Raw genomic sequence first — 22,221 nt, forward strand, 5'->3', positions numbered from 1 at the left:
CAGGTGAGGGATTTCTCTGAGGAGGCTCTACAAATGAATACCTACCAATAGTCATAAAAAATTACCTGAATTCCCAGAAACGGTCACTTCCACACCACCCTGTATTTAATCACACTGTTGTCTCTCTAGTTAATACACCTCCTCCACCAGCACTCCAAGTTCCCACCCGTGTCAACTTTGCTAATCCCCTTCCCATTCTCTCAAGCCGCACTCCGACTTGCTGGGCTCCACTGCATTTCATCACCTCCTTCATCACAGCAGATCACTGTACTATAGTTACACACATAATACCTTCCCTGCTTACCTGTGAAATTCTTGAACACAGGAATGCATTTTTAAAATTTTTCTTTAATGTTTATTTTTGAGAGAGAGAGAGACAGACAGACAGACAGACAGAGCATGAGCAGGGGAGGGGCAGAGAAGAGAGAGAGACAGAATCTGAAGCAGGTTCCAGGCTCCGAGCTGTCAGCACAGAGGCGGATGCGGGGACACAGGGAGCTTCAACTCACAATCTGTGAGATCATGACCTGAGTCGAAGTCGGACGCTTAACCGACTGAGCCACCCAGAGACCCCCCCAGAAGGCATTTTCCAACCTCGAAAAACTTACATTCAGTGGGAATTTAATAACTGTTATCTGACTGAAAACCGAAATTAACTTCAAGTTTTTTACCAAGTTAGCTCAAATCATCTGCTTTACTTGCCCCCAGCATGACTTATTAAAAATGGACACCGTTGAAGAGAGTTTCTTTAATAAATATAATTTTAACAATCAAGCTGTTTGACTAACATAACATAACGTAACGCTTCTGGCGTCTGTCCTCTAACATACTCCAAAAAGCTCGAATGCCACATGCTATGAAATAGAGATGACTCGCCCTTCAATTTCTCAGTACCTAACCAGCCATATTTGTGGAAGAACTAGCTTCCTTTAAAGCTGTACAATTAACTCTATAAGTGAGGTAAATCACTGCTTTGAGATAAGCATAAACGTACCTCAGGAAAGGCTATGTGATTTAAGTTCAAAGGCTGAGAGCATGCGTTCTTTGGTGAGAAAAACATTAATGGAGCTGGTTTTGAATAGTTCCTATTTATGAGAAGAACCCTAGTAGGAATGGAAGCTCAACCAGTTCTGGTATGAATAAAGATGGGAAAAGTGAAATAAATCTATCCTACAAGGGTAGCAAAAAGAACTTTAGGGAGGAAGCCAAGGTAGGCAGAATCCCAACCACTCATCCTGAAAACCTTCAAGCTACGGAAGCTGGCCAGCTGCTGGTTAATGTTCGAAATGCACATGCCACTAGTTATCCTCCACTTTAGAAACACATGGCCTAGGAAAGTTCAACTCGGAAAGAACCAACACTGATTAACAGAACTATTCCCAACATGGAGGAAACAGGTGCTTGCAGTGACCAATTTCAAGTAGCAAGCTTCCCAGGGCTTTTAAAATATAATTTGGCTTCCATGAGTTTTCAAAACCCAACCTTCAAGCAAGACCTTGTGTCCTTTACTCTTAGGCCAGAGATGCTGAGCAGAATAGAGCGGTACCGTAGCTATGGGGCCACACAGAAGTACAAGGTATTGATTAAAGTTACATCAAGTACAGCTGCTTTCCACAGCAATTTAACTGCCAAAGCAAAGGACATTAGCTCTGCACCAAGCGACAGCACAATTCTGAGAACTTCGGAGATGTCCTCAGGTCACCCACCCTCAGGCTGACAGACTAAATTCAAAATTGGTTCTGATCTTCATTCCTTTTTTTTTTCTGGAAGGATCCAGAGATTTCAACCAATTTCACATTAAAAAAAAAACAAAAACAGCGGCGCCTGAGTGGCTCAGTCTGTTAAGCGACTGACTTCACCTCAGGTCATGACTGACCAGCTCACATCATGATCCTGTCGTTCACAAGTTCAAGCCCCATGTTGGGCTCTGTGCTGACAGCTCAGAGCCTGGAGCCTGCTTTGGATTCTGTATGTGTGTGTGCCTCTCTCTCTGCCCCTCTCTTGCTCATGCTCTTTTTCTCTCTCAAAATAATAAACATTAAAAAAAAATTTAAAAACAAAAAGCACCTTTTTATAGACACTACTCAGGCATCCACATACTTTACAAATTATAGTTTGGCTATAACTGAATCATACCTCAGAAAAGGACTGAGCGGAAGCAATGGGAACCAATTATAATGGAATCCTTTCACCACCTTAATTTTACCTGCTTCACTGATAAAATGTTGAAACATTTCTCCTTCCAAACACTTCAAATCACAACTTTTCCGGACAGATACAGTAACTGCATCATTACTCTTAAAAGAATTCAAGGGGAAAAAACCCAAAAACTCTAGTCCCTTTTAATCCATGTAGGCTGTCAATTTTTTTTTAATATTTATTTATTTTTGAGAGTGCACAAGAGTGCGTGCATGCGGAGAAGGGGCAGAGAGACAGAGAGGGAGACACAGAATCCAAGCAGGCTCCAGGCCCCGAGCTGTCAGCACAGAGCCTGACACGGGGCTGGAACCCACGAACCAGGAGATCATGACCTGAGCATAAGTCACAGGCTTAACTGACTGAGCCACCTGATGCCCCTTAAGGTTTTTTTTTTTTTTTTTTTTTCTTTTTTCCCTAGAAACAATGTTACAACCTGTGCTTAGCATTCATTCCTTCAGTGCCCCATAGGCTGGAGAGGGCAACTTCCCCAGAAGAGAGGCTGACTTGCCACTATATGTATCATTCTTGGTTTATCCCTCTGTTGGATCTAGAAGTTTGTATCATGAAGTCAAATGTAATTAAATTTTCAATTCACTTCCACCTTTTGCTAAAATGCAAATTCAGCCAACAGATCCCTCAAGGACTTAAGATAAAGCAAATAAGGCAAATGGTAAAGCTTTACTTTTTGTGAACCGTACACAAGTATCCTACATCAAAGTCAGCTGAAACGAACTAATCAGCACACAACTTCCATTATGCTACTACTTATACTTACTCTCTCAGCACCTTGGAGCCAGAGGCAAAGACCTAACTTTATAAATAAGCCAAATGAATGCTGAAACAGTGAACCAGCTTGCTGAAGCCACAGGCTGGTTAGAAGAGCCAAGACGACCTCAAGCTGCCTCTTCAAAGGACTAATCTCCTCCCAGAACACCCTACTCCTCTTCGCACCACGCATAGATTTTCATCTTTTTATGAATTTATCTTCCTAACAAGAGTGTAAGCCATTTAAGGTTAAAACCTCTGCATCTTTCACTCCTTTGCCCTTGTGACATGTATGGCAAATGCGTGGTAACGATATCAAAAACCAAAAACGCAAACAAAAGTCCAGTACCATGCTACTACTAAATAATCCCTTTCAAGGCACCTGGGTGGCTCAGTGGGTTGAGCGTCCAACTTTGGCTCAGGTCATGATTTTGTGGTTCATGGGTTCGAGCCCCACATCGGGCTCTGTGCTGACAGCTCACAGCCTTGAACCTGCTTCAGATTCTGTGTCTCCCTTTCTCTCTCTGCCCCTCCCCCATTCCCTCTCTCTCGCTCTCTCAAAAATAAACATTAAAAAAATTTTTTTTAAAAATCCCAGAACTGGGGCGCCTGGGTGGCGCAGTCGGTTAAGCGTCCGACTTCAACCAGGTCACGATCTCGCGGTCCGTGAGTTCGAGCCCCGCATCAGGCTCTGGGCTGATGGCTCGGAGCCTGGAGCCTGTTTCCGATTCTGTGTCTCCCTCTCTCTCTGCCCCCCCCCCCCCCGTTCATGCTCCGTCTCTCTCTGTCCCAAAAATAAATAAAAACGTTGAAAAAAAAATTAAAAAAAAAAAAAATCCCAGAAGTACCATCAACTTAAGACTTGTATTTTACCAAAGATTTATATATATATATTTTTTTAATATATGAAATTTATTGTCAAATTGGTTGCCATACAACACCCAGTGCTCATCCCAAAAGATGCCCTCTTCAATGCCCATCACCTACCCTACCCTCCCTCCCACCCCCCATCAACCCTCAGTTTGTACTCAGTTTTTAAGAGTCTCTTATGCTTTGGCTGTCTCCCACTCTAACCTCCAAGGAGTTATATTTTATAGCAAATCCTGGCCCCTACAGTTTTTATTATGTTAAAAATGAGTCCTACAACCCTCAACTGTCCAGTAGTCTTAAACAGCCCAAACACACATGACACACAGGTCCTCTGGAGAAGACAAAGTACTCCCCACATCTGGAAGAAATACCATAGAAAGTGTGGAAAAGGGAACTCCAGGATCAGAACAAACATGTATGTCAGAACTGGAAAAACTATATTCCAACCATAACTTTTTTAAAGTGGACTAAGTTTCTCTACCTGTAAAATGCAGTTCAAAAAATCACAGAGGCCCTTGGGTGGCTCAGTCAGCTTAGCATCCACTTCTTGATTTTGGCTCAGGTCATGATCTCACACTTTGTGAGATCAAGGCCTGCATCAGGCTCTGTGTTGACAGTGCTGAGGCTGCTTGGAATTCATTCTCTCCCTCTCTCTGTTCCTCCCTCGTGCTCTTGTGCCTGTGCATGCTCTCTCTCTCCCTCCCTCTCAAAATGAATAAACTTAAAAAAAAAAAAGATAAAAAGTTATGATGACTATACCCCCCACCAGCCCTTCTCGAGTATGGCTGGAGTCTCCCGGACTCTTTCAAGAGATACATGAGGTTAAAACAATTTTCATCATACGCTATGGTGTTTCCCCTTCTCTGAGTCCAAGTGCTGTTTACCCATGAGCGTGATGATACAACAGATTCAATGCATAAGCTGTTAAGAATCCAACTGTCTTCTATTAAGCCAGTTACTAGAGAGATTTACAAGTGAATAGGGAAACCACTCCTCTTATTAAGCTGGTTTTTGTTTTGCAAAATAGGGTTATTTTTCATTAAAAATGAACTGAAATTATAAATATTTTTAAATTTTCCCAGTTGTAACTTCCAGTAAATACCATTTTTATATATAGCTGACAAAAAACAAGAAGCTCTTTAGGATCAGCCTAAGAACCAGTACCAACATAGGAATAGAAATTAATGAAGTTAAAATTTAATGCAGAATAACTAGTTCAAATTGACATGTACATGACTTTAAATAAGAAGTTACTGGCTTGGAGTTAGAAAGAGATGGCAATGGGCCAATTGCGTGACTTCGAGTTTCTGATTCAAAAGCAAACTGCAAATCTTAGCATAAATTATCCAATCCAGAGATGAAATAGATTAGACTGTGCCTAATTCAATAAGGCCTCAGCTTGTGCACAGAGAAAGGATTCATGAGCAGTCACCTTATGAATATACCAAAAATACTACAAAGTAAAGAAAGTAAAGTAGAGGAAAAAAAGCTGAGCAGATGGGGTCAGAGAAAGCAATGATAATGTTCAGAAACTTCAATGGATTTCTGAACTCAGCATCCAGACAGATAGACTGACCATTACAGGCCACTGAGTCAGAAAGGTAGGCGTGTTTTTCCCTGGTTTCCGCATAGAGAAGTCCAGATGCAGAGAATACCATGAATACCTCCAACAAACATTGGAGCAGATAGATAAATGAAATGTACAAGTGCTGTATTAACTGTTGTGTTCCCAGAAGTTGGGCACATATTTTGAAATTAGCCTATAGAACAACAGTGATTTTCCTTTCATTTGAAATGAGAGGAACTATAGATTATGTCCACTACTTCTGGTCCATGTGATATTGGAGCATTCATGTATAGGAATCTATATTAAGCACTGGAGAAATTAAAATACACAGGACAATGCCCACACTCCCTCAAGATTATCCATTAAAAGTTAAAACAACTAAGTAAAATCAAGAGCTGTCACTGATTATCTCTTAAAGGCATGACAGCCAATGAGTGTTTTTAGCTCTGAAGACAGAATCATTCACAGGAGGGTCTTATGCTAGTCCTAAAGGGTCATTTTTCCAAACCTCAATCCTAAATACAAAAAAAGCAGCAATGTTTCTTAAATCAGTAAGCCTGGCTTACCAAAACACTACTTTGGTAAAGCAGTTTAATATAGAGTACATAACTAACATTTCTCAAATACAATTTTCAATCAAAACATTTGTCTTTTCAAACTATTCAATGTCACTAGAAATACTGGAAAAGTCCATTTTGCACCTTTTCCCCAGAAAAATGTCACCTTTAAAATTATGGCTTAACAGAAATTTATCTAGGGGCACCTGGGTGGCTCAGTTGGCTAAGCACCCAACTCTTGATCTCAGCTCAGGTCTTGATATCAAGGTTGTGAGTTCAAGCCCCACACTGGGCTCCACATATCATCATAGATACAGATATAGATATAGATATAGATCTAAAAGGATATTCATCTCAGGATTCTTAATAGTAAAAAAAAAAAAAAAGTTACTACCAAGAAAAAAAGAATGTTAAAACCATAAATGGGATATAATGCAGTTATTATAAATGACAGAGTATGATACTTACTTACATGGACACTTTACTTGCAGTGAAAGAACTACTAATCCATATGTAGAATTATCCCATTTTATAAATACAAATATGTAGAGATATATACAAATTCTCAACTGAAGTTAATTATGAGTAATAGGATTTATGGATAATTTTTATATTCTTCATAGTACTTAGGGGAATTTGGAAGTGATACAATGAATGCATATCCAGTCTGCAAGGAGAAAAAAAAAACAGATTTTAAAAAATTAACTCTGTGTTCCTGACTCATCAAGGCCTTTCTCCATCTTGACGGGTTAATAGATAGCTAAAGATGTTTTTAAATTCTTCTCACTCGTAGTTAGTGGATAGAAATTTTTTTGCAAGATAAATTTTTGCCCAAGGGTCAAAACTATGCTAGAAAAAAAAGGATAATATTCTCAGCATGAGTTTAATTAAGCTTGCAGCTGACAAGTATCAGGCCTCTCCAGCAACTTGCAGCACTCTGCGAGCCAAGAAAATCATTAAAACGTAGTTTTCAACAAGGAAAAGGACATCAGAAACTTGGAAATGACGTGCTCAAGGAAGGTGTTACACATCTGAATCCTAAAGAAAACACCATCTGCGAACTCAGGGCTGGTGCAGACGCCAAGCCTGGTGGGAGAGCTTCAGCTTGTGGTCCAGGCTCCTGAGGGATCTGGGAAGGTAGCAAGAGGAAACCTCAACTGTTCTAAGTACTGAAGTACAAAAGAAGCAAATGGAGGATAGTGTGGACAGTAACGACTCACACATTAACCGAAACAACGGTTAATCCTTTGCTTTCGGGCGAAACGTTACCAGTTCAACGTGATCATCATCACACTCCCCCTTCCTGATGAAAAGATATGATGTGGCTACTTAAAATCTTTCACAAAGGGATACAGCCAAGAAAAATACATAAATAAAAGGGTGCATGACAGTGAGGAGGCTGGGAACCAGAACTGGATGCAATTCAGGGCTCCACCGAAGCCCAGGGACACCCCGTGGTGCCTCTCAGCGGGGTGCAAAGCATCAGGCAGGGCTTCAGGTGGCGTGCCCGGCGGGAGAGGGCCAGGTGGCCTCTGTCGGCACTGACCGCATAAGCTGGAACATGGGGACAGGAGGAGAGGTAGGGCTTCAACTATGGGCCCATGTAATTCCCATCTGACACCTGGATATCTTAAAAATTAAGTACCAGCTGCTGCGGTCCGAGTTGCCAACTCTTTTCTCCGCATTTGCTGCTGCGCCGCATCACCGGCCCAGCTCTGGACACCTGGTTCTAACAACAGGGTAGCATGGCCCCATTAGTAATGGTCACAGGGAAGGCCGCCAAGATGCTGCGTAATCTGGCTCTTTGGCTCTACTCTAAACCCTACTCTACAGGGTGAACGCCATCCTAAAAGGCTGACAGAATGGCTCTCTGCTTTTCCCAAGCATGCATTTTACAGTTCGTCCTCGTAGGCTATTTATTTGCAACAAAATATTGTAGTTATTTCCTCTTTTCTATTAAAAAAAAAATCCTCGTAATAGTTCTTTCTACAGCAATACCAGTTTGGTTCCCTCCCACCCCTCACATCCTCTTATGTGCTCTTCATATTCACTGTACCTTAAAATGTGCTTCCTACTAAACATTTATTTTCACCAGCTGTGTGTTCTAAACATAATTTGTCAACGTTCGAAAAGGCACAGAATGGCTACTAGTACACCACAGACCACTTAAATACAGGAATTCAATAATCCACAACATTTTTATTTAAAAAAAAGATCAATTTAATCACTGGAGATTTTTTTCTTCCTATACTTAAATGAAAAAGGTCATATGGTAAAGAGGCATCTTTTTTTGATAGCTTAAATGTTTATTCATCAACCTGCTGAAAGGACAGTAGAGCACACGAACCACTTTGGACCTCTCAGCTTGGCAAGCAATTGATCTCTCTGTCCACCCCGCAGCCCTGTGATGATTAATGGCACTACCCCTACCCGCAAGGCTCCATTAGGCCTGACTCAGGCAAGTCACAGACGCATGAGCGCCACAAGACAGCCCTTGCAAGAGCCCACGGGGCCAAGGACCAGCAAACAAATGCCACACTGGTGCTCCAGCCTTGCCCCCAAAGTCCAGTAACTGAAAAAAGTCCCACTGAAACTTGATTCTGGGAGCGCCTGGGTGTCTCAGTCGGTTGAGCAGCTGAGCAGCCGACTTCAACTCAGGTCATGATCTCACAGTTCTTGAGTTTGAGCCCCCCTGTTGGGCTCTGTGCTGACAGCGCAGAGCCTGGAGCCTGCTTTGGATTCTGTGTCTCCCTCTCTCTCTGCCCCTCCATCCCTCCCTTCTCCCGCCCCTCCTAAAAATAAACATTAAAAAAATTAAAATTTGATTCTGCTTTGTAAAGAACTTAGGTAATAGGACCCCCAAAGTAAATTTTAAGAGGGCATCCCTTATAAAACCTGACTTATGATTTGTGTCCCATCATCCCAAATTCCTAAGTATATTACCCACTTCTAAGTAGCTATTGATAGTGCAACATAGGATTAACTTTAGAAAAATACCACCAGATAAAATGTACAGGCTGCTTTTAAGATTTATAGGATTTGCAAAAAATTAAAATATGAAAAAAGGCACTTTGTAGTTAAGATGGTAATTTGGCAAGACCTGGACTGTTGTTCTCAGGACATGCACATATACTAAGAAAGTCTACTATAATCAATAGAACTATTTTTTAAAGCTTTGAAAAGCATCCTTTTGTGTAAAACTTGATGTGCTAACATGCAATTTAAAGCCACCTGGTGATTAAGCCTTATTAATTTCCTTTGAGTAATAAAATGTATTCTTTACTCTGTTCTCTGACATTTTGTTTATAGGACTAAGATGTCTTTTTATTAATGAGTAACTTCACACAGTGAATGATCAGGTTCAGTGATTCCATGATGGTCGTCAGAATCGTGGGACTGTAGGAGATGCTAAAGTAACTTGGATTCTCTCAGAGCCTCGTTTTCCTCTTCTATTAAACATGGAGAACAGATGTTTACATTTAAGTCTACATGGCAGGACCTTAATAGGCATCAAGAGCTATACAAATGTTAACTGGTGGCATCATTATTCTCGCTAATAAGGAAGCACAAAGTCCACACAGAAAATACGGGTAGGTAAGCACTTAGTTTTCTATAAACAGCTGTAAACATAAATCAGAAACAGTATAACCAAAAAAAAAAAACCACAAAAAAACAAAAAACACTATTGATTCACATTCCAGAAAACCCAACTGATGGAACCATCCCAGAAAAAAGGAGTAATTAGGCAGGTACTAAGCCTCCTAGCAGACATCTATCTCAGAAATAAGGAAAACAGCACAACGGTGTGTTTATCATCAGCACTTTTCAAGCAATACCTTCTGAAGTCTTAACAAAACAGACTACTCCTCACCGTCTTCCCCTGACTGGCCACCAGCTGACAACAGCAACAATTTCAGTTTTAAACAAATTTCCTGATTTAATTAAACAGGAGCACAGCAAAGAAATAGGTCATCTATTTCTCATTTTCAGCTGGACCCCATCTGAAGTTCTCAGTTATGTGAATGCTAAGGTATGGCAAGCATACGGACTGAGGGATCATTTGTAGTATGCCAAGGGTATAAAAGTTAAATCTAGGTTGGCTCCCCGTGCATGGGTGAGGACCCAATTGTTTGGTGGTTTTCTCGAGAATGTCATAGGTACTCAATCCAAATTTTTAATTTACTGTAGAAAATACCTTAATAGCATGAAATCAAAGCCATTGGACTAAAGGAAACATACACTTAAAAATAATAATAGACTGATGGCTAGGCAAATGAATAAGCAAATACAGCAAAATGTGCACTGTAGAATCCGGATGGTGGCCTTATGGGTGCTAAGTGCATAATGGTTTCAACTTTGTGCATGTTTGAAAATTTTCATAATCAAGAGCTGGGGAAAAATAATTCAAAACTGTAATCACAATAAAGATGAGAGTAGGCCCCCCTGGAAAGACCTCAGCCTGGAAAAGATACTGGTTCTTAGCTGAACCCCAGAAACTCTCAAGGTTTAAAACTGGAAAATGCCTTAGGAGTACTCTAGGGCAGGTAAAATATGTGGTCTTATAGGTCTGTGAAAAATTAGGAAAATAGCAATTATCATAGCATTTTCAAAAAAACTAGAAAACTTTTTTGCTGAGATTATTTGCCTCTGCTCTTCTATTTTTATATATTTATTTTGAAAGAGTGAGAGAGAAAGAGCAGGGGAGATGGTGAAGGCGGGGAAGGGGGGGAGAGAAAACCTCAAGCAGGCTCCACTCTCAGCATGGAGCCCCACATAGGGGCTCAATCCCACAATCCTAGAATCATGACCTGAGCCAAAATCAAGATGCTCAACCGACTAAGCCACCCAGGTGCCCCAACTCTTCTGGTTTTTAAATATCCTTTATTACATGAAATGTTGGTAATGGCAGATAATAGATTTGGTTCTTTAGGTTCCCACTTAGCAGTCAAATCTGATCACTTTTCATATATGATCAATCTCCTCTCCTACCTTGATGTGTAAGCCCTTGACCTGCCTTCACAAGAATCTCCCCTACCCATGAGGTCTCTTCCCAGTAATTTTCCACCCACTAACATCCTCACGCTGCTCATTGGCTATTAATTCCCAGCTCTCTTTGCTGTATTTGGAGTTGAGTCTGATCTCTTTTCCTCTATTAATATGCCCCTGGGGCATCTGGGTGGCTCAGTTGGTTGAGCGTCTGACTTCGGCTCAGGTTATGATCTTCAAACCCTGCGTTGGGCTCTGTGCTGACAGCTTGGAGCCTGAAACCTGCTTCGGATTTAGTGTCTCCCTCTCTCTCTGCCCCTCCCCCACTCATGCTCTGTCTCTCTCTGTCTCAGAAATAAACATGAAAAAAAAAAATTAAAAAAAATAAAGTGCCCCTATTGCAACAGTCTTGAAAAACATATTCCTTACCATTTTAACAAGAGTTACAATAATTTTTTTTTAGTCATACCTTTATATAGATATATATAAAGGTCTTGGGACCTCCAGGTACAGAGAACTTGACAGCTAATCACAATGTTTGCTGGAAAGAACAGTTTACTTCCTTAGTAGGACTTAAAGACACCATGATTTCAAATGCTGAGATTTGAAATTTCCCAGAAGCATTAAGACATTAAAAATAAAACAAATGACCTCCCTGCACCCACCTTCTCCAATGCTGGCCTCTTACCACCTGATTAGTCCATGATTTCACTTTAATTTCAAAGAATGACACTAAAGGGGAAAAGACTATGACATAAAAATTTTCATGAGGACAATGACTATGTCTTATATTATGGGCCCAGAATAGGACCCATACCTGACACCTGACACACAGTAGGAATGCCACTCTTTCCCTGAGAGAATGGAAGATGAATAGTGTTTATTTCCTGAAAGAGGATGGCATAAATTCAAAGGGGGTGGGGGTGGGGGGATCAATCCTCTGTTCAAACTTAGACAAATCAGAACAAAGCATAAAGACAACTCCAACAACAACCAAAACATCTACAATTAAAAGACATCTTCCTTTAAAAAATAATTTGCCCTTCTTTCTCAGTCTTCCAAATAACAGAAGAGGGAACACTTCCAAATACATTTTACAAAGCCAACATTACCTCGATACTGAAACCAGACAAGGGCACCACAAGAAAAGACAATTAGAGGCCAATATTCCTCCTGAACATAGATGCAAAGCTCAGCAATATATTAGCCAACTGAATTCAACAACACATTAAAAGGATCACACACCATGATCAAGTGGGATTTATTCCAGGGATCCAAGGATGGTTCAATACACACAAATCGATTGATATAATACACAGTAACAAAATGAAGGATAAAAATCACATGATTATCTCAACAGATGGAGAAAAAGCATTTGACAATAGTATCCATTTCTGATAAAAGCTCTCAACAAAATAGGTATAGAGGTAATGTATCTCAATGTAATAAAGGTCATCTATGACAAGCCCACAGCTATCATCATACTCACTACTCACTGGTGCTAAGCTGAAAGTTCTTCCTTTAAGATCCAGAACAAGGCAAGGATGTCTACTCTCACCACCTTTTTTTTTAGTTTATTTATTTATTTTGAGAGAGCAGAGTGAGTAGGAGAAGGGAAGAAAGAGAGGGAGAGAGAGAATCCCAAGCAGGCTCCACACTGTCAGCAAGGAGCCCAATGTGGGGCTCAAACTCACAAACCATGAGATCATAACCTGAGCCAAAACCGAGAGTCAGAGATTTAACTGACTGAGCCACCCAGGTGTCCCTCACCACTTTTATTCAACACAGTACTAGAAGTCCTAGCTAGAACAATTAGGCAGAAAGAAAGAAAAAAAAAAAAAAAAAAAAAGCAAAGAAAGAGCATCCCCATTAGAAAGGGAGACATAAAGACTGACACTATTTGCAAATGACATGATATAAACAGAAAACCCTAAAGACCACCAAAAACCTGTTGGGATAAACATATGCAGTCAAGTTACAAGAAACAAAATCAATATGCAAAAATCAGTTGTATTTCTATACACTAATAATGAACTATCAGAAAGAGAACTTAAGAAAACAATTCCACTTACAACTACACACCAAAGAATAAAATACCTGGAAGTAAACTTAACCAAAGAAGTGACAGAACTGTCACTGAAAACTATCAGACACTGATGAAAGAAAGTGAAGAAAATACAAATGGCAGACACTCCATGCTCATGGATTAGAAAAAACACTGTTGAAATGTCCAGACTACCCAAAGCAATCTACAGATTCAATGCAGTCCCTCTATCAAAATTCCAAAGACATTTTTCACACAACTGGAACCATCCTAAAATATGTATGGAGCCACAAAAGACCCCAAATGGCCCAACACATCTTGAGAAAGAAGAACAAAACTGGAGGCATCACGCTTCCTGATTTCAAACTATATTATAAGGCCACAGCAATTAAAATAGCACGGTATTGGCATAAAAACAGACACATAGGTAAATAGAGCAGAGAACCCCGAAATAAACCCATACATACATAGATGGCCAATTTATGACAGAGGAGCCAAGAATACATGATGGGGGGAAGTCAGTCTCTTCAATGAGTGGTGTGGGGGAAAACTGGACAGCCACATGCAAAAGCAAGAAACTGGACCACTATCGTACAGCAGACACAAACATTAACTCAAGATGGATTAAAGACTTGAATGCTAGCTGAAACCATAAAACTCCTAGAAGAAAACATAGGTGGTAAGCTCCTCAACCTGGATCTTGGCAACAATTTTTTGGTGTGACACCAAAAGCAAAGACAACAGAAGCAAAATTAAACAAGTGAGACTATTCAAACTAAAAAGCTTCTGCACAGCAAGGGAAACCATCAACAAAATGAAAAGGGACCTTACTGAATGGAGGAAAATATGTGCTAGCCATATATCTGATAAGGGGTTAGTATCCAAAATACAGAAAAAACTCATCCAACTCAATAGCAAAAAAAAAAATTTAATTTAAATTTTAAAAATCTCATTTTTTTTTAACGGGCAGAGAATCTGAATGGGTATTTTTTTTTCCAAAGAAGACATACAGATAGCCAACATGAAAACGTACCCAACATCACTAACCCTCAGGGATATGCAAACTAAAACCACAATGAGATATCAGCTTATACCTGTTAGAATGGCTATGATCAAAAGAACAAGAAATAACAAGCGCTGGTTAGGATGTGGGGAAAAAAGGGAACCCTTGTGCACCGTTGGTGGGAATGTAAATTGGTGCACTATGGGAAACAGTATGGAAGTTTCCTCAGAAAATTAAAAATCTAATTACCATATGATCCAGCAATTCCACTTCTAGGTATTTATCCAAAGGAAATGAAAACACTAACTCAAAAAAATACCTACATCTTCATGTTCATTGTGGCATTATTTACAATAGTCAAGACATGGAAAAAAACCTAATTGCCCATTGATAGATGAATGGATAAAGAAAATGCGGGTGTGTATCTACATATCATATGTATTTTATACATATATATTTCATATATAGACATATACACCCAATGGAGTATTTTTGGCCATACAAAAGGAAATCCTGCCATTTGTGGGAACATAGGTGGACCTTGAGGCATTATGCTAAGTGAAACAAGTCCGAGACAAATACTATGTTACCTCACTTATGTGTGTAAATCTTAAAAAAAAAAAAAACAAAAAAAACTCATAGATACAGAGAATGGATTGGTGAACGGTTGGGAAGGGTGTACAAAAATGGGTTAAGGTGGTCAAAAGGTAATGCACAGGGTGAGGACTACAGTTAATAATACTGTCTTGTACATTTGAAGTTGCTAAGAGCAAATCTTAAAAGTTCTCATCACACACAAGAATTGTAACTATGTGTGGTGATGGGCGTTCACTAGATTTATTGTGATTTCACAATATATACAGATGTGGAATCATTATGCTACACATCTGAAATTAATGTCAATTATATCTCAATAAAAATTTGTCCTCAATAATATATTTTTAGAAAACAATTCTAGGATGCAGTCAGTTTTATCAGCTGGTACTACCATAACCATAGTTAGGAAGCACTGTGTGGTGGGAAAATATCAGAGATGTCTACACCTAACTGAAGCTGAAACACAGAATAAACACAACCCCTCAGAACAGTTAAATCCTCTGCCAAAAGCATCACTAGTCTTTGAAGGAAACTGATCCAGGTTCCTAAGGGACAGCCCAGAAGCTCCATCCCAGAGGAGAAGACTTCATTGTGTTAAATCTGAAAAATGGAGGAGAGCTTAACCACCTGCTTTAAAATAGGAAATGAGGGGCGCCTGGGTGGCGCAGTCGGTTAAGCGTCCGACTTCAGCCAGGTCACGATCTCGCGGTCCGTGGGTTCGAGCCCCGCGTCGGGCTCTGGGCTGATGGCTCGGAGCCTGGAGCCTGTTTCCGATTCTGTGTCTCCCTCTCTCTCTGCCCCTCCCCCGTTCATGCTCTGTGTCTCTCTGTCCCAAAAATAAATAAACGTTGAAAAAAAAAAAATAGGAAATGAATACTTTCTGCAGGTTACCAGAAAGGCAAGTGACATGTTTTAGGCCACTCTGAAGTTTTAATTCATCTGCAAGTAAGTGCTATGGAGAGTTTTGTTAAATGAGACACCTTCCTCCACAATCCATTCCTTTTTATCTTTATAGAAGAAGAAGTAGAGAACCTCAAGATCCTTCCTCTCCAAAACTTAAACAGGAAGTTCCCAGGCAGGAGCTCTGCTAAGAGGTGTAAGAGGGGTGGCTGTGCTAGAGGAGGTCAGAAGAAAAAATAAAGGCCAGGGGATTTCTGAGCTTTGGATCAAGAGAGAAATAGTGGTTTCTCTGTCATCACAACCTCACAGACAACCAACGTGATTCACTGGTGATTGTTAATTAGTGCCAATAGCTGGGGAGGCAGAACAGCCTACAGATTCCAAAACAAATCTAAATGCGTGGGGGCTATTTGCTGGATTTAAACAAGGCTATTTCATCACAATTTTGAACACTATGAGACACAAAGAACTTAAAATAGTTTTTTTTTGTACCCATGCGTGGGTCACTTTTATAAGAAGGATACTAGGGGGAAACAACAACAACAACAACAACAACAACAACAACGAGGGGCGCCTGGGTGGCTCAGTAGGTTAAGCGTCCGACTTTGGCTCAGGTCATGATCTCACAGTTTGTGGGTTCGAGCCCCACATCGGGCTCTGTGCTGACAGCTCAGAGCCTGGAGCCTGTTTCGGATTCTCTGTCTTCCTCTCCCTCCACCCCTCTCCTGTTCATGCTCTGTATCTCAAAAATAAACACAAATAAATAAAGAGAATTGTATAGTTGTAGCTATACCCCAAGTAAAATGCTGCTGTAATTACCGATTTCTGTACAAGCAAAAATTTATCCCTGACAAAAACGTGAATGTGATGCTTTCATATACAGACTACTACACGTTCTCTGGTGTTTTCTGCTGCGGTAGTTTCGGGCATGAACTCCATATCCACTTGTATCTGTAAGTCCAGCTGACCACTGATGAGAGTAAGGTTGGACAAGCTGGGAAGAAGTCAAAATGGGCTCCTAATCCATTAAAAACTGAATCAACTTCCAGGTCCCTGAAACACAGGAACCACTTGGGTGGGATTTAAAGTTTTAGAAGAGAGGGGTGCCCGGGGGGCTCAGAGCGGCCAATTTCAGCTCAGGCCATGATCTCTCAGTTCATGAGTTCAAGCCCCACACACCCTCTCTCCTCCTTTCTCTGTGCCCCTCCCCTGCTGGCCTGCTCTCTCTCTGAAAAAAAATAAGCCTAACTTTAAAAAAAAGTTTAAAGTCATGGAGAGAGAAGGGAAGTAGCTGCCCTGTGGGGGTCCCTGGGTCAAACTGTTGTTTCCCATGGGCTCTCTCTGAGCAGATCTAACAGTCTAAATCCATAATTTCAAAGCCAAACTAAAAAAGAAAACTTTTTAATCCATTTTTTTTAAAAGATGTGAGCTCTGTGGATGTTATTTTTAACTGTAACACCTTACAGAGTCTTACAACCTAGCATATAGCCCTTAATCAAGTGGCTAAAATCTTCAGCCACAATAGAAAGCTTTTTGAGGAGCCAGGAAATTCCATTCAGCACAACGCCAATAAATACTGAATTAATAAGTGAGGGTCTTCAGTTTCTGGATCCTCAAGTCTTACAGGGATTTCTTAAGCTAATTCTCTAGGCCTATAACCTACAGAGAATCTCTGCTTGAAAAGGATTAACAAGAAGTGGCAAAAAATAGAACATTTATCCTTAATTTTTCTATCGTCCAAAAGGTCAGCCCTAGAGTTCAACTGTCCTCTAACTGCTCAAACACCGAGATGCCAATTCTTCCTCCCCAGGAAGGCATTGAAAGTAACTCACTTTCTGGAAGGGTAAGCAAACCCCTTCTGATTCAGACCTTGATTCATAGCATCCCCCTGGTCCCTACTCTCTGAGCAATCTCTTTACCAATTCTCTCTCTCTTAGGTACCTTCTAGAACAAAGGGAATTCCTCCTTCCATGAGATACTATAATAAAGGGCAGTGTTACTGGTAGCAGCGTCTGATCATAGCCCTACAGATCTTTCTCTCCCCTTCTCTATTTCAGACATTTTGATCATTCAGGATGTGTGTTTTCAGGAAGAGTAAGTACAGTTCAAGGTTTGAGGAAGTGGTACAGTACATCTGACATCTGGCAAAGGGAGGGGACAAGATAACAGTGCTTAATCCTGGGTATAGATAAATGCACCAGAGTTTAATACCCTGTAAGAAGGCAGTTTGGTATTGTGGGCTGTGGAATCATGCTTGGGTTCAAATACAGGCTCTGTTAAGGTGGTAGGACTCTGGGAAAGTTGCTTAATCATTCATTGCCTCTGTGCCTTATTTTATATATACTATATATATATTATATATACATTCTGTTACATACATATTGCTTATATATGTAGATATATATATTGCTTAATCATTCATTGCCTGTGTCTTATTTTATATATATATATATCCTGTTACATATATATTCTGTTATATATATATATATATATATATTCTGTTTTATAGAAAATACAAATGCTACTGCCTACTTTATAGGGTTGTTGTGAGAATCAAATGATATGATACAAAGCTGCAAACAGTGAAAGTACTAAACAGTAAGCACCTATTGTTAGCTATTATTAGTACTATGTATATACTTTAAAAGAATGAGGCAATTCTGTATGTATTGACTTGGAATAAAGTCCATGACATAGCGTTTTCTGAAAATGCTACAGAATAACATACTCAGTAGGAGTCTATCGTGGGAAGAAAAAAGAAACACATGATGCATATTTATAAGTGCATTCAAAGAAGCCTAGAAAGGCACACACACCAAACACTAAACACTTACTAACCCTAAAGGGGGGGGGGGGGAGTACCTACATTTGTAAAGGTATAGGTCTTTGCTTGAATTCATAAGTATGTACTAGTTTCACAACTAATATTTTTAATATTTTAATCCACTCTATTTTTTAATGTTTAGTTATTTATTTTTGAGAGAGAGAGCACACACGTGAGACTATGTGTGGGGAGGGAGAGAGAGAATCCCAAGCAGGCCCCACGCTGTCAGCACAGATCCCAGTATGGGGCTCCAACTCACCAACTGTGAGATAGTGACGTGAGTTGAAATCAAGTCCAAGCCACTTAACCCAGTGAGCGTTTAATAAGTAGTTTTTAGGAGTGCCCGGAGAGCTCAGTTGGTTAAGCGTCCGACTTGGGCTCAGGTCATGATCTCACGGTTGGTGAGTTTGAGCCCCACGTCTGGCTCTGTGCCTGGAGCCTGCTTTGGATTCTGTGTCTCCCTCTCTGTTCCTTCCCTGCTCACTCATGCTCTCTCTCTGTCAAAAACAAAGATTAAAAAATTTTTTTTTATTTTAAAAAATAAATGATTTTTGAAAATTAAGATTTTTACAGGGGTCCTTCTAACCTTCATACTGAACATGTCTCACATCTGGGTCTAGGAAAAGGCAAACTTCTTAGAGATAAGGAAATGGAGGCCTAGCTAGGAGGAGGTATAGCCCCTAGGTCCCATCCATCCCTGCAACAGCTCATTTCAGATTCCCTTATATTCTTTACAGTCCTGAGCATATCATGTGCCTGCCATAGGAACCAAACATTCTGAAACTGGTTTTTATTCCCCTTTCCTTTTCTTCCCGTTTGAGGTCCTCCTTTTATCGTGTCCAGAGAGCTTCCACATGGGTTATAACATCTTCCTTCCTACTTCTCATGACTTTCTCACTATCTCCTTGTCATTCTGCCCCTCAGACAGATGCTCTCACCCTGTAAATCCCACTGGAGCGACAAATGGCTGGGTTGTTCAGATTTTTTGGCAAGCACAAGTCCCCCACCTGACACAATTGTAGGACACAGTATGCCTCCGAGCTGTTTTGCCTTGCAGTGCGTCTAAATGGGCTTTAAACATTTTTTTTTTTTTAAATTTCACTCAAGAAAAGGTGTTTGGTATGTATGGACAGGCATTTCTTCCTTACACAGGTGTTTATCTTTGCTTTGGATTCTCCTATAAATTATAAGGCTATCTGGTACTCCCCCACACCCCCCCCCACACACACACAACATCCCCTAACCAGGCTTGTCCCTTATTATGTGTTAATGGTTATTGTTTTAGCACCCAACCTTCTCACTGCGTTTTGTCACCATCTTTTATATTCCAGTAGTCTCTCCCCATTTATTCACCTTTTCTATTAAAACCCACGGAGGAAAGGTCGTATGATGAAAAGGAAAGGAAAAAAAGAATTCGAGACTCTAAGCAGAGCGTCTTGCAAGCCCCGTCTCGCACCGGAACCCGGAGCGTCGGGAACCCTGCCTGCTCGCGGGTATCCGGGCCACCAGAACAGGGTCAGCATCGAAGCGCCCAGGCGTCGGGAGAGCCGATTGGTTCCCGGGTGAACCAATCAGCGAGCGATGCTGTTCGCGGAGAGGGGAGGGCCAAGATCATGGAGCAGATGGAGTTAAAGGAAAAGGGGCAGGTGTGCCCGGCACCGGGGTTTTGCGTGCACTTGTGCACCCACCGGGTCATTGTTAAGCCCTGATCTCTGGTCTCCTAAATGCCACCTTCCCAATTTCCCAGTTTCATAAAGATGAGTAAGAGGAGAAACCTTACTTATCCTATCATTCATAAGACGGTCATTAATAGTCAATGGAGGAGTAGCTGGGGAGGCGGGGAGGCCATTAAAATCCTCCCTCCTTTCCCAGTTCCACTCCAGGTCGTCAACCTAACTGAATCAGTTCTTGAAATAGTAAATCACTCAAACGCTCGCTTAATCGCCAAAGCTGATTACCAAAATGCTATCGTTAGACACCTGAAATAAGTTCCCACTCCCAGAGGACTGGGGGAAACAGTACTGGCACTTACCGAACGCGCAGAGGTTTACTACCCGCTGAAGGAGAAGCGAGCAAGCTCCTAGACTTAAGTCAGAGAAACTGAGACCTTCTCATATGTGTAACCTTGCACACGAACTGCCCCCCACCCACCCACTCACGCGCAGCGACAGCTCCTCCTGACTCTTCCCCACAAACTTCATGCAGTGGCGCAAAGCTTTTGGGGAGGGTGGGCGCAGATACCAGCTTTCCCTGCTGTGTTTCAAACTTCAGCAAAGCTGTTCTACGCACTTTCTTCCAAGTGTCACAGCCCCCGGAATCACAGACCCGTGCAACCTTAGCTTTCCCACGGTCCAGCGCTGCCACCCACCATCCACCACCCATACCCGGGCTGGAGACGCTGCGTCCTTGGGGTTGGGGGAAGGGGGAGTAGGAAAAGAGAGGAATGGCCAGTGTAAGTAAAGAGGTCCCCGCCGAGGCCTGGACGCCGGCAGCCCCCGGAGGGCCCTGAGGCCGAGGAAGGAGGAGAGAGGAGGGCTGGAACCGTGCGGGGAAGGGCCGCGAGGAGAGCAGGGGCGCCGCCGGTGTCGCTACACTCACTCTGCGTAGCCAGTGGCCCAGGGCAGCCGCCGGGTCTCCTTGAGGATGAGGATGGGGCGGGCGATGTGGTCGGCGCTGCACTCCACCTCGTCCTGAGACAGCCCCAGGAACTCCGGCCGCCCGTAGGGGAAGCGCAGGGGCAGGTCCGAGCCTCCACAGCCGCCGCCGCTGTGCTCGGAGCCTGAGCTGCCAGCCATGATGCCGCCCATGAAATTGGCCACGGCAGATTTCACTCGGGTGAGCATATTACTCCGGCGCCCGGCAGCAGCGGTGCGAGCAGGAGGCGGCGGCGGGGGCCGGACGAAGCGCAGCGCGGGGCATGCAGGCTGCGGCGGGCGCCGGGAGCACGGGCAGCCGGGCCGCTGGGGCGCGCCGCGCGGCTCCCGGAGCCTAGTGCTGCAGGGGGCCGGGCCCCGGCCTCCCGCGCTCCGTGCAGCCGCCGCCGCCGCCGCCTCCCCCCGCTACACTTCCGCAACGGAGCGGCATGGAGCGGGCCGGCCGGGCCCGGGGAGACGCCGCGCGCTCCGGGAGCGACTGGGTGACCGCCGCGGCAGCAGGTTCCTTCCCCGCCCTCTGCGCCCGACTCCTGCGTGAGCGGAACTGAGCCCACCCGGCGAGCCGGCAGAGCCGGCGCGGCTGCTGCCACGGCTACCGCCGCCGTCCAATCATGTGATAATCAGGCTGCAAGGGCTCGAGCAACTGCCGTGGCCGTGGCCTCGGCCCCTCCCCTGCCGGCCCGAGCGAGGCTCGCACCGGGATCGTGACCTCCTGGGGGAGGGGGGAGACGGGCTGGGTCGGTACCTGGCGGAGGGGATGGGGGCGCTGTGAGCCGAAAGCAGTATACAGGTGTTAGGGGAGGTCACGTGGAGCCGGGCCGAGCCAGTAGAGGAATCCCCTAGCTGAGGAATGCTTGCCTGCGCCTCCGGGAATGGAAACTTCGGGAGCTGGAGGTTTGGGAAGGGGAGACAGGTGGAATCTCGGTGGGCCGGCCCCATGGTGGGCCGGCAGTGGAAATGAGGAGCACCTGGTGTGAAAGACTTTTCAGAGCTTTAACACAACAAAACTCACAAGTGTTGCATAAGAATCATTAAAAGTTTTTCCCTAGGCATTTCTAGAATTACTTTTATTCCTCATTAGCACCACGCACAACATTATCTACCGGGCAAACCCTGTTTCGAACCCAGAATAAGCTTAACGGCAGGAATACAAAAGAGCTCTCAGAAATCAGAAGCAAGCCCTGTTTTACCTAGTACTTAACTGTTTAATAAACTTATACAAGTACTTTCCTCCAACATAGGAACAAAAGTGTAT

General features: G+C 42.7%; 1 protein-coding gene across 2 annotated transcripts in view; it reads right to left on the bottom strand.

Moving 5' to 3' along the window:
• PPM1H (protein phosphatase, Mg2+/Mn2+ dependent 1H) overlaps positions 1 to 21,192 on the bottom strand; it is a 281,418-nt gene extending 260,226 nt beyond the window's left edge. For both annotated transcript variants that reach the window (XR_004343889.1, XM_030323105.1), the window contains exon 1: positions 20,911 to 21,192. Coding sequence is in view for 1 of the 2 variants with exons in the window: in XM_030323105.1 (XP_030178965.1) it covers positions 20,911 to 21,155 (245 nt within the window). In the remaining variant the exon portion in view is untranslated. The remainder of the gene's footprint in view (positions 1 to 20,910) is intronic.
• Positions 21,193 to 22,221: the final 1,029 nt, after the last annotated feature.

Source organism: Lynx canadensis, chromosome B4 (assembly GCF_007474595.2).
Source record: "Lynx canadensis isolate LIC74 chromosome B4, mLynCan4.pri.v2, whole genome shotgun sequence".
Classification (NCBI taxonomy): domain Eukaryota; kingdom Metazoa; phylum Chordata; class Mammalia; order Carnivora; family Felidae; genus Lynx; species Lynx canadensis.